Source organism: Carcharodon carcharias, chromosome 2, assembly GCF_017639515.1.
Source record: "Carcharodon carcharias isolate sCarCar2 chromosome 2, sCarCar2.pri, whole genome shotgun sequence".
NCBI lineage: Eukaryota > Metazoa > Chordata > Chondrichthyes > Lamniformes > Lamnidae > Carcharodon > Carcharodon carcharias.
Window position 1 is genome coordinate 74,062,770 of NC_054468.1, and position 13,880 is coordinate 74,076,649.

Below are 13,880 nucleotides of genomic sequence, written 5' to 3' on the forward strand. Positions count from 1 at the left end.
CATGCACGAGGATACTCAGATCCCTCTGAATCTCAGACCTCTGCAACCTCTCATCATTTAGATAATATGCTTCTTTTTTATTCTTCCTGCCAAAATGGACAATTTCATTTTTGCTCACATTATACTCCATTTGCCAGATCTTTGCCCACTCACTTAATCTATCTATGTCCATTTGCAGCCTCCTTATGTCCTCTTCACAACTTACTTTCCTACCTGTCTTTGTATCATCAGCAAATTAGCAACCATAGTTTCGGTCCCTTTACATAAATTGTAAAATGTTGTGGCCCCAGCACTGATCCCTGTGGCATACCACTCGTTACATCCTGCCAATGAAAAAGACCCATTTATGCCTACTTTCTGTTACCTGTTAGCTAGTCAACCTTCTACCCATGCCGATATGTTACCCCATACACCATCAGATTTTAGTTTCTGTAATAACCTTTGATGTGGCACCTTAGCAAATGCCTTCTGGTGTTTGATAAGTACAATACATCCACCGGTTCCCCTTTATCCCAGCACATGTGACTCCTTCAAAGAACTTCAATAAATTAGTCAAACATGAGTTCCCTTTTACAAAACAATGTTGACTCTGCCTGATTACTTTGAATTTTCCAAGTGCCCTGCTATAACTTCTTTAATAACACCTTCTAACATTTTCCCTATGACAGATGTTAAGCTAATTGGCCTGTAGCTTCCTGTTTTCTGTCTCCCTCCCTTTTTGAATAAAGGAGTTACATTTGCTATTTTCCAGTCTAGTAGAACTTTCTCTGAATCCTTTCACAGAATCTATGGAATTTTTTGTAAATTAAAACCAAAGCGTAAACATCTCACTAGCCACTTTTTTAAGATCCTAGGATGAAATCTATCAGGGCCTGAGGATTTGTCAGTCCACAGCCCCAGCAATCTGCTCAATACCACTTCCCTGGTGATAGCGGATTTCCCGTGTTCCTCCCTCCCTTCCATTTCATGATTTATAGCTATTTCTGGGAAGTTACTTGTATCCTCTATAGTGAAGACCAATGCAAAATACCTGTTCCATTCATCTGCCATCTCCTTATTTTCCATTATTAATTCACCGGACTGACTTTCTATAGGACCAAAGCTCACTTTGTTAATTTGTTTCATATTTACATATCTATAGAAACTCTTACTATCCATATTTATATTTCTAGCTAGCTTTCTCTTGTGCTCTAATTTTTCCCTCCTTATTAATCTTTTTGTTCTTTATATTCTGTCCAATCTTCTGACCTTTCACCCATTCTTGCACAATTATATTCTTTTTCTTTAAGTTTGAAACTGTCTTCAACTTTTTTAGTTAAGCACTCCCCTTAGAATGTTTCTTTCTCATTGGAATGTATATATTCTGTGTATTCTGAAATATCCCTTAAATGTCAGCCATTGCAATCTCTTATTGACCTATTCTTTAACCTCATTTGCCAGTTCACTTTAGCTAGCTCTGCTTTTATGCCCTCATTTACATTTAAAATACAAGTTTTGTATTTTCTTCTCTCCCTCAAACTGAATGTAGAATTCAAAGATAATTAATACCAACTAATACCACTGCTACCTAGAGGTGCCTTCACTATGAGGTTACCAATTATTTCCATCTCGTTGCACAGTACCAGGTATGGTATAGCCTGCTCTCTGACTGTTGCCATGCTGTTCTAAGAGACTACCTTGAATACATTCTATGAACTCCTCATCTACGCTACCTTTGCCCATCTGAATTTTCCAGTTTATATGCACGTTAAAATCTCCTATGATTTCACTGTGCCTTTCTGACAAGCTCCTATTATCTTTTCCTATATACTCTATCCTACCGAGTAGTTACAATTAGGAGGTCTGTACACCACTTCCACAAGTGACTTCGTGCCTTTATTGTTTCTCATCTCAACTCAAACTGCTACTATATTTTGGTTTCCTGAACTTAAGTCATCCTCTCTAATGTGCTCTCTAATACCATCATTAATTAACAGAGCCACCCCTCCACCTATTCCTAGCTTCCTGCTCTTTCTAAGTGTCACGTATCCTTCAATATTCAGGTCCCAATCGATGTCATCTTGTAGCCATGTCTCTGTAATGGCTATCAGATCGCACTTATTTATTTCTAATTGCATTATTAGTTCATCTGTTTTGTTTTGAATGCTGCCTGCATTCAGATACAGAGCCTTTAATTTTCTCCTATTTATTATTTTTATAACATCTAGCCTTATCTGCTAATTTACTCTTCGATTTGTACTCTCTGTCCCTTCCTGTCATAGTCTGTTTATCATTTCCTATATTAGTACCTTTCTTTCTTGCCTTGTCTCTACTGTTTGGTTTTCCACATCTTCCCAAATTTGATCTCTTGCCCCCACAATTTAGTTTAAAACCTTTTATGCACCCTAGTTGTGTGGATCACTAGAACGCTAGCCCCAGCATGGTTCAGGTGTAGACCAATCCAATGGTACACCCCCACTTTCCCCAGTACTGGTGCCAGTGCCCCACAAACTGGAACCCACTTCTCCCACACCAGTCTTCGAGCCATGCATTAATTTCTCTAATCTTATTCACCCTAGGGAGTTTGCATGTGGCTCAGGTAATAATCCAGAATTTATTACCTTTGAGCTTCTGCTTTTTAATTTGATGCCTTCTCCTCCTACTGACTATGCAGAACCTCCTTCCTCATCCTGCCTACATCATTGGTACTTACATGGACCACAGGAGCTGGATCCTCCCCCTCCCAATGTAAGTTCCCCCCCAGTCTTGAGCAAATGCCCTGAAACCTGGCATCTGGCAGGCAACACAGCCATCTGGACTCACTCTTTGTCAAGCCCCCTCACTATACTGTCCCCAACTTTTATTTTATTCATTCACAGGATGTGGGCTTCGTTGGCCAGGCCAGCATTTATTGCCCATCCCTGGTTGCAACTACCATTGCATTCCTTTTTCGCTCCCTCCACATAAATGGCTTCCTGTAACACAGTGCCATGACTAATCAGCTCATCAACCTGTAGCCCCATTCTCATGCAAACAAAGCTTGGCCTAAATAGCCAAGTGGTTATAGTAGTGGGTTTGTAACCCCAAGATCAAGAGTTCAAATCTCACAATGGCAAAACTATGAAACACTGTAACTTCATCTGAAACAGATGGAAACAGGTTTGTGCTTGGCCTAAATAGCCAAGTGGTTATGGTACTGGGTTTGTAAACCCAAGATCAAGAGTTCTAATCTCACAACGGCAAACTATGAAACAATGTAACTTCATCTGAAACAGATGGAAACGGGTTTGTACTTGAAAGAGTTACAGCTGCTTTCCAAGCAGTTGATGTGGGCTCAATTCCTCATGCAAACAAGCTGAGAGAACCTCAAACCTGTTGGACATTACAGAGGCTGATGCTCCTGCACTCCTGTTGAACCCATGTTTAGCTCTGCGTGTTTAAGGGACAGCCTTAGCTGAAGCATTGAGCTTCAAAATGGCAGCACAGGCATCAAATCAGTGTTACACACTGATTGACAATCTGCCAACCCTGCTTGCTTCCGGTGAACAGTCCCTAAACACGCACTCACACCCTTACCAAACTAGCACCGAAAGTGTGCACATGCCGCAGATGCCACTTTGAAAGCAAAACAGCACTTATGACAATGAAAGATCAGTCACAATGGAACCAAATTTGCAGCCAAATATAAGTGAATAAAAAGAGGCTCCTGAGGAACCTTAGTTGTCGAAAGGCTGGCCATATGTTCAGTTGTAGATAATCAAAGCATTACCATTGTTTGTTACAATCTCAGTAATGTTCTGTGGTCTCTACTAGATTGTCCCCAGGTACAGTGTGTCCAGAGGTACACTGCACAAGAACCTGATGAGCTGTCTTTGGAAGCTGCTGACATCCTCAATGTTGTGGAATGGACAATAGATGGTAAATGTCATTTTCTATTGCAAAGTACGGTTGCAAGTTTATAATTTAAATATCTTGATCTTGTACTGCACTATCGTCTCACTAAAATTGCTGGTTTTCTCCCAGTTCCTATAGTAATAGGTTCTCCTTGTTTTAATCACTGGGGGAGCACAATAAAGAAGCATTAAATTAGGTAGTAGCACACATTAGTTGGATGCTGAGTGAAACATCACGGTGGCAAATAGCAACAAAACACACAGATTGTATGAAAGGAAATAACATTTGGTCCACTTCATTTGCATCATGCCAGAGAATATTCTTCTAACTCTTACAAGTACAAACCCGTTTCCATCTGTTTCAGATGAAGTTACATTGTTTCATAGTTTGCCATTGTGAGATTTGAACTCTTGATCTTGGGGTTATAAACCCAGTACCATAACCACTTGGCTATTTAGGCCAAGCCAGAATATTCTTGTAATGGTACTGCACACTGAAACATTGAACAAGTGGTATAGCTTCTAGCTGTGGCTCAGTAGGTAGCTTTTTTGCCTCTGAGTCAGAAGGCTGTGGGTTCAAGTTCCCCTCTATGACTTAAATGCTAAAATAAAGGCTGACACCTCAGTGTGGTACTGAGGGAGTGTTGCACTGTCAGAAGTACTGCTTATTAGGTGAGGTGTTAAACTGAGTCCCTGTCTGCCCTTTCAGGTGGATATAAAAGCTCCCAACAAATTCTTTCTTGGGTGTTATCCCTTGTGTTCTGGCCAAATTTATTCCTCAATCAACATCACCAAAAGATTATCAGATGTCATTATCGTTTGGAGTCTGCAAATTAGCTGCCACATTCCCTACATTACAGTAATGACTACACTTCAAAAGTAATTTGTTGGCTGTAAATTGGCTTTGAGAATCAATGATGCGATATAAATAGAAGTGTTTCTATTTGACAGTCAGGGAGTAGTTGTCAAATTAGTAAATCAGGATACATTTATTGAGGGAATTTTTTCTTTATTCATTCATGGGATGTGGGTATTGCTGGCTGGGCCAGCATTTATTGCCCATCCATAATTGCCCTTGAGAAGGTAGTAGTGAGCTGCCTTTTTGAAACGCTGCACTCAATGTAGCGTATGTACACCCACAGTGCAGTTAGGAAGGGAGTTTCACGATTTTGACCCAGCAACAGTGAAAGAACGGTGATTTATTTCCAAGTTAGGATGGTGAGTGGCTTGGAGGGGAACTTCCAGGTGATGGTGTTCCCATACATCTACTGCCCTTGTCTTCTAGATGGTAGTGGTTTGTCTCCTGTCTAAGGAGACTTGGTGAGTTCCTGCAATGCATGTTGTAGATGGTACACACTACGCCAGTGTGCGATGGTGGCAGAGGGAGAAAATGTTTGTGGATGGGGTGCCAATCAAGTGGGCTGCTTTGTTCTGGATGGTGTTGAGCTTCTTGAGTGTTGTTAGAGCTGCACTCATTCAGGCAAGTGGAGAGTATTCCATCATGCTCCTAACTTGTGTCTTGTAGATCGTGTAAAGGCTTTGGGGAGTCAGGATTCCTAGATTCTGACCTGCTAGTCCAGTTCAGTTTCTGGTCAATGGTAACCCCCCCAGGATGTTGATAGTGGGGCATTCAATGATGGTAATGCCATTGATTATCAAGAGGCGATGGTTAGATTCTCTCTTGTTGGAGATGGTCATTGCCTGGCACTTGTGTGGTGTAAATGTTACTTGCCACTTGTCAGCCTAAGCCTGGATATTGTCCAGGTCTTGCTGCATTTGGACACGGACTGCTTCAGTACCTAAGGAGTTGCGAATGGTGCTGAACATTGTGCAATCATCAACGAACATCCCCACTTCTGACCTTATGATGGAAGGAGGGTCGTTGATGAAGCAGCTGAAGGTGCTTAGGCTGAGGACACTACCCTGAGGAACTCCTGCAGTGATGTCCTGGAGCTGAGATGACTGACCTCCAACAGCCACAACCATCTTCCTTTGTGCCAGGTATGACTCCAGCCAGTGGAGAGTTTCCCCCCGATTCAATTAAATCCAGTTTTGCCAAGGCTCCTTGATGCCATACTTGGTCAAATACTGCCTTGATGTCAAGGGCAGTCACTCTCAGCTCACCTCTGGAGTTCAGTTCTTTTGTCCATGTTTGAACCAAGCCTGTAATGAGGTCAGGAGCTGAGTGGCCCCGGTGGAACCCAAACTGAGTGCCAGTGAGCAGGTTATTGCTAAGCAAGTGCTGCTTGATAGCACTGTTGATGACCCCTTCCATCACTTTACTGATGACGGAGAGTAGATTGATGGGGCGGAATTTGGCCAGGTTGGATTTGTCCTGTTGTTTGTTTACAGGACATTTCTGGGGAATTTTCCACATTGCCAGGTAGATGCCAGTGTTGTAGCTGTATTGGAACAACTTAGCTTGGGGCACGGCAAGTTCAGGAGAACAAGTCTTGAGTACTATTGCCAGAATATTGTCAAGGTCCATAGCTTTTGCAGTATCCAGTGCCTTCAACTGTTTCTTGATATCACATGGAGTGAATCGAATTGGCTGAAGACTGGCATCTGTGATGCTGGGGTCATGGATCATGCACTCAGCACTTCTGGCTGAAGATTGTTGTGAATACTTCAGCCTTATCTTTTGCACTGCTGTGCTGGGCTCTTCCATCAATGAGGATAGGGATACTTGTGAAGCTTTCTCTCCCAGTGAGTTGTTTAATTATCCACCACTATTCACGATGGGATGTGGCAGGACTACAGAGCTTAGATATGATCCTTTGGTTGTGGGATCGCTTAGCTCTTTAATCGCATGCTGCTTTTGCTGTTTGGCACGTAAGTAGTCCTGTGTTGTCAGCTCAACAGGTTGACACCTCATTTTTAGGTATGCCTGGTACTGTGAGCCCCTGGTTTGGTGGTAATGGTAGATTGGGGGATATGCCGGGCCATGAGGTCACAGATTGCGGTCGAGTACAATTCTGCTGCTGCTGATATCCCATAGCGCCTCATGGATGCCCAGTCTTGCTCTATCTGTTCAAAATCTATCCCAGTTAGCATGGTGGTAGTGCCACACAACACAACGGAGTGTATCCCCAATGTGAAAATGGGACTTCATCTCCACAAGGACTGTGCAGTGATCACTCCTACTGATGCTGTCATGCACAGATGCATCTGCGACAGGCAGGTTGGTGAGGTTGATGTCAAGTATGTTTTTCCCTCTTGCTGGTTCCCTCACCACCTACTGCAGACCCAGTCTAGCACCTATGTCCTTTAGGACTTGGCCAGTTTAATCAGTAATGGTGCTCCTGAATCACTTTTGGTGATGTACATTGACATCCCTCACCCAGAGTACATTCTGCGCTCTTGTCACCTTCAGTGCTTCCTCCAAGTGGTGTTCAACATGGAGGAGTACTGACTTATCAACTGAGGGGAGGCAGTACATGGTAATCAGCAGGAGGTTTTCTTGCCTATGTTTGACTTGACACCATGAGACTTCATGGGGTTCAGAGATGATGTTGAGGACTCCCAGGGCAACTCCCTCCCGACTGTATATCACTGTGCCGCCACCTCTGTTGGTTCTGTCCTGCTGGTGGGACAGGACATACCCAGGGATGGTGATGGTGGTATCTGGGATATTATCTGTAAGGTATGATTCCGTGAGGATAACTATGTCAGGCTGTTGCTTGACTAGTCTGTAAGACAGCTCTCCCAGTTTTGGTATAAGCCCCCAGATGTTAGTAAGGAGGACTTTTCAGGGTTGACAGGGCTGAGTTTGCGGTTGTCGTTTCTGGTGCCTGAGTGAATGCCGAGTTGTTTTCACACAGCAAGTGATTTTGGAGAGTTTCAGCAGCATACCTGTGCACCACACTGCGTCATCGGCACAGGATAAGTCAACAAAGGTGATTCCTATCTTCGGGTCTTTAGGGAAATTGGCCTTCAAATGTGAGGTCAGTGTCAGGACCTGGTTGGCGTAGTTGCAACCTATGCGAAAACCTGCCTGCTGGGGAGCATTGCTGCTTCCAGGGTGGGACTCAGTCTGTTGAGCAGGAGACATTCCAGGACCTTATATATTGAGAGCGGGTGAGCGTATGGTAGCTGCACGGATCGTTGAGTAGCTTTCCTGGCTTGGAAAGGCCACTATCTTGGATTGGCACCAGATATTTGGAATGGTGCCCTTGCTGTGGTTGTTGGTAAACAGCTTAGCTAGCCTCTTCTTTTCTCTGTAATCTGATGTTCTTCAGGAATTCTGGCAAAAATCCCATTGACTTTGCCTGACTTGGTGTCCAGTTCCTCTTTTGTGGAAGGGCTTAAGAAATCTGTCCACTCTTGGGGTGTCTGACTCTCTGATATGCCATTCTTGTTTATCAAGAATGTGAAAATGCTGCCCAGGTGTCATAATCCCAGATTGAATTGAGTCTTATTGGGCAAGTAGCCAAGATCCCACTCAAAAATGGGCAAATAGTGGATTCTCTTAAAATAATTGGGTCAAGATTTCTGTCAGAAAAGTAGGCACAACCCTGTGTAGATGGTCACAGACTTGCCACAGTCAAGTGGAAGCCTTTGGCAGATGTGAAGGCTCCACAACTGTGGACAGGAGCACACAGATTAACAAATTAACAATTTATGATATTTGAGCTTTGGAAAATGCTGAATTTGGGCAAAACCCAGGCTCTCTCCTTTTCATTCTGTGACTTATTTTCTACCAGAAAAGCAGCAAACTTGTTTGCTCTGGTAAACAGTGTATCAGTCGCCTGTTTGTTTTCACTTCTTGGAGCTGAATATTTGGCAGCCTGGAAAAGGGGGGTGGGGGTGGGGAGGAGGGGGAAGGGTGCTAAATGCAAAGTAAGTTCAGGGTTACACTAAATTTTACACTAACAGGCAGTGCTATGTTTACCCTGGAAATTGCCTATAGCTGCTCCTGCAGCATATAACACCGCTGTCACTGACTCCTAATTGATAAAGCACAATTTCCACATGCATTACTCTAGTGGCAAGTGGAAGACTATGTGCCTTTATCTTTATAGTCTGTTGGCAGGGTAACAACAGTGTGTATTTATATAACACCTTTAACATAATAAAGCATCCCATGCTGCTTCACAGCGATATTATAAAACAAATATAACATCGAGCAATATAAAGGGATATTAGGCAAATGACCAAAAGCATGGTCAAACAGGTAGGTTTTAAGGAGTGCCTTAAAGAGGAAAGCTAGATAGAGAGGCAGAGAATTTTAGAGAGGGAATTCAAGAGCCTCTAAGGTTTAGAAGAATGAGAGGTGATCTCATTGAAACATACAAAATTCTTACAGGACTCAACAAGGTAGATGCAGGAAGGGTGTTTCCCCTGGCTGGAGGGGTCTAGAATCAGGGTTACAGTCTCAGAATAAAAGGTCAGAGGATGAGGAGGAATTTCTTCATTTAGAAGATGGTAATTCTTTGGAATTCTCTACCCCAGAGGGGAGTGGAGGCTCAGTCATTGATAATGTTCAAGACAGAGATCGATAGATTTCTGGATATTAAAGATATCAAGGGATGCGGGGATAAGTGCAGGAAAATGGCGTTGGGGTAGAAGATCAGCTATGAACTAACTGAATGGTGGAGCAGGCTCAAGGGACTGAATGACCTACTGCTGCCCCAATTTCCTGCTTTACTGAGGGCCAAGGCAGCTGAAGGCATAGCCACCAGAGGTGGAGCGATTAAATTTAAGGATGCCCAAGAAGCCAGAATTAGATGAGCACAGATATCTTGGAGGGTTGTGTGGCTGTGGGAGATTACAGAGTTAGTGAAGGATGAGGCCATGGAATAATTTGAAAACAAAAAAGGGAATTTTAAGATCAAGGTGTTGCTTGACTGGGAACCAATGTAAATCAGTGAACACAGGAGGGATGGGTGAACACTGGGGGGAGTGGCGATGGGTGAACATGAGGGCTGATGGGTGAACATGGGGGATGATGAGTTAACATGAGGGTGATAGGGGTGATGGGTGAACACGGGGGGTGATGGGTTAACATGGGGGATGATGGGGGTGATGGGTGAACACGGAGGGTGATGGGTGAACATGGGGGATGATGGATTAACATGGGGATGATGGGTGAACATGGGGGAGGTGATAGGTGAACATGGGGAACAATGGGTGAACATGGGGGATGATGGGGTTGATGGGTGAACATGGGAGGTGGTGGGTGAACACGGGGAGTGATGGGTGAACATGGGGGATGACAGGTTAACCTGGGGGTGATGGGTGAACACAGGGGGAGGTGATGGGTGAACATGGGAGATGATGGGTTAACACGGGGGTGATGGATGAGCTTGGGGGGTGATGGGTGAACACGGGGGTGATGGATGAACACGGGGTTGATGGGTGAACATGGTGGGGGGGGTGATGGGTGAACATGGGGAGGTGATGGGTGAACATGGGGGTGATGGGTTAACACGGGAGTGATGGATGAGCTTGGGGGGTGATGGGTGAACACGGGGGTGATGGATGAACACGGGGTTGATGGGTGAACATGGTGGGGGGGGTGATGGGTGAACATGGGGAGGTGATGGGTGAACATGGGGGTGATGGGTTAACATGGGAGTGATGAATGAGCATGGGGGGGGTGATGGATGAACACGGGGGTGATGGATGAACACGGGGTTGATGGGTGAGCACGGGGTTGATGGGTGAGCACGGGGGGGTGATGGATGAACATGGGGGGGTAATGGGTGAGCACGGGGGGGTGATGGATGAACACGGGGGGGGTAATGGGTGAACACAGGGGGTGATGGATGAACACGGGGGTGATGGGTGAACACAGGTGGTGATGGATTAACACGGAGGGGTAATGAGTGAACACAGGGGTAATGGGTGAACACAGGGGGTGATGGATTAACACGGGGTAGTGGTGAACATGGGGAGTAATGGGTGAACACGGGGTGATGGATGAATACAGGGGGTGATGGGTGAACACGGGGGGGTGATGGATGAACACAGTGGGGGGTGATGGGTGAACAGGATTTTGTGAGAGTTAGGATATGGGCAGCAGATTTTTGGATGACATCAAGTTTATGGAAGGTGAAACATGAAGGCTGACCAGGAGCGCATTAGAATAGTCCAGCCTTGTGGTAATAAAGGCAGCAGCAGATGAGCTGAGGCAGGGCAGAATTGGGCAATATTGTGGAGGTAATGAGGGTAAAGGCGGAAAGGAGTAGGCCTGCTCCCAGTCGGTGTTACTTAGCGGCACTCCTTGTTTTCCTTATCTCCCTGTCAGTAACAATGGAAAGAGGAAATCCCATAGGAATACCTATGGCCCAAAAAATAAAAAACAGATCATTAGAAATCCCTCCTACACATGGAGCGTCAAATTGGACCATGTGGCACCTGTTTTTCAGCCACTATGTGACCTCCTTAGGTCCCAAAATGTTGGGCAGGAGACCTGCGCAAATTTCCAACTGGAAGTGTGCCACACACCAGATTGGCTAAGGAAAGAAGGCAGTATCCTTCACGCAAGTCTGAGGCAGGCATTAAAAAAATCGCACAGGTAATTGAGGGGCCTGATACCTATTTCAGGTCATCATTCTGGCATTGGTTTGTTCCATGACTGCCCAATCCTGGATTAGTTAATTTCAACAGGGAAAGGTGTCATGGCAACTAAATAAATTAGGTTGGAAAGTCCTGAAAATAGGAAACAACCAAAAGACATTTTAATAATGAGAAATATAATAATATAGCTTATGAAGTCTTAGCTTGAATTCAGGTCAGGTTGAGTCTGCAGCATTCTTAGATCCAAAGTTCTCCCCATTTTGCAATGCAAGTTAAAAAAAAAACATACATCCTATTTGTTCCATGTTCACAGTGAGTATTTTGAAAGTTTGGTCTGCGCATCTGTGTTTGATGAAAATCACTGGAGAGTAGACTCCCAATTGCTCAACACTGCTTCTAACAATGATGGAAGTAATTCTTGCCCTTGCATAATAAAAGGGGGAATTGTTGCAAATGTGGCATTTCCCACCTATAGTATGGAATCACTGTTAGGGAGGAGTTGATGAAAATGAAGGGAGGAATGGAGAGCAATAAAGTGGAGAAGCTTGTGAGTAATGAAGAGAGAACAATGGGCGGAAGCAGGAGTGATACTCGGGCAGAAGAGGAGTGGTGTTGACGCAACATGTTGTGGTGGAGGAGGAGGAGGGAGAGTGGCATGGCATAAAGGAAAGTGCCAGCTTGAACTGGTTTCTGGGGGGTGGGGGAAGGCTACCACTATAAATTTGGGTGAAGAATATCAGTTAAACATGGTAGGGTGGGAAGGGCAGTCATAGGTAGTGTAAAGTGAGGGAGGAAAGAGTGCCAGTTTGAAAAGTGGGATGCAGGAAGAGTGTAATGTTGAGCTAGTTTGGAAACAGAGACAAATTTCAGGTTAATCTGAGGGAGGAGAGGAAGAAGAATGCCTGTATGAAGTAGGGATGAGAATTGGAAAATAAGCATGTGTCCCCAGGAAAGGGTCAACAGTTGACATGGTGCAATCTGTCTATGAATCAGGTATGGAGGGGATTGAGAATCTATCCTATGCTAATTCAAGTTCAAATAGTTTATATATTACAGTGTATTGGGCCCAAGGTGTTTCTCAGTATATGTAAATTTGAAATGTTTTCACTTATTACTATTATCTTCAATGATTAAATCATTAACAGCTGGGGCACTAGAGGAATAGGTAAGACTAGGAAAGAGGACCTGTTTGGGGATTATCAGGAACTAGGAACTAAATTAAAGAACAGGTCCTCAAGGGTTATAATCTCCGGATTACTACCCGAGCCACGTGCAAATTGGCATTGGGACGTGAGAATAAGGGAAGTAAATATGTGGCTAAAGGAGTGGTGTGGGAAAGAGGGGTTCCATTTCGTGGGGTACTGGCATCAGTATTGGAACAGGAGGGATCTGTACCATTGGACGGTCTCCACCTGAACCAATCTGGAACCAATGTTCTAGCGAAAAGAATAAATAGGGTGGTCAACAGGACTTTAAACTAGAAAGTGAGAGGGGAGGGAAGGGTAAAACTCCAAGAAGTATGACTAATGGGAAACAAAGCAGCAGGTTAGCATGTGGGGGGGGGTGGATTCAACTTCATGGAAAATTATGAGAAAACTGAAAAGCAAGGAGAGCCCAGGAGAGGCCATTAAAGTCCCCAGAACACAAAATAGGACAGAGTGTTTGGAAAGGGCTAGGAATCTAACTTCAAGCACATCAGATAAAGGGACGACAATGAGAAAGGGGATGGGAAATACAGGACTGAAGGTATTGTATCTGAATGCATGCACTATACGAAATAAGGTAAATGAGCTTGTGGCGCAGATTGGAATTGGCAGGTATGATGTGGTGGGCATCACGGAGACATGGCTGCAAGGGGATCAGGACTGGGAACTAAATATCCAAGGATATACATCCTATCGAAGTTGGCAGAGAGGGTGGGGTTGCTTTGTTAGTAAGAAATGAAATTAAATCGATAGCAAGAAATGATGTAGGGTCAGGTGATGTAGAATCTGTGTGGGTAGAGTTGAGGAACCGCAAAGGTAAAAAAACCATAATGGGAGTTATGTACAGGCCTCCGAACAGTAGTCAGGATGTGGGGCACAAGATACACCAGGAGATAGAAAAGGCGTGTAAGAAATGCAAGGTTACTGTGATCATGGGGGATTTCAATATGCAGGTAGACTGGGAAAATCAGGTCGGTAGTGGATCCCAAGAAAAGGAATTTGTGGAATTTCTACGAGATGGCTTTTTGGAGCAGCTTGTAGTGGAGTCCACTTCGGAACAGGCAATTCTAGATTTAGTGATGTGTAATGAGGCAGATTTGATAAGGGAGCTTAAGGTGAAGGAACCCTTAGCAGGAAGTGACCATTATATGATAGAATTTACCCTGCAATTTGAGAGGAAAAAGCTGGAATCAGATGTAACGGTATTACAGTTGAATAAAGGCAACTACAGAGGCATGAAGGAGAGCTGGCCGGAATTGACTGGGAGATGAGCCTAGCAGGA

General features: G+C 44.3%; 1 protein-coding gene across 1 annotated transcript in view; it reads left to right on the forward strand.

The window, feature by feature from the left end:
* The window catches only part of ngef (neuronal guanine nucleotide exchange factor), a gene marked incomplete at its 5' end in the record, with an annotated part of 65,423 nt that overhangs the window by 48,565 nt on the left and 2,978 nt on the right, over positions 1-13,880 (forward strand). The window contains one exon of the mRNA XM_041205561.1: positions 3,793-3,897. Within this exon, the coding sequence (XP_041061495.1) occupies positions 3,793-3,897 (105 nt within the window). The remainder of the gene's footprint in view (positions 1-3,792; positions 3,898-13,880) is intronic.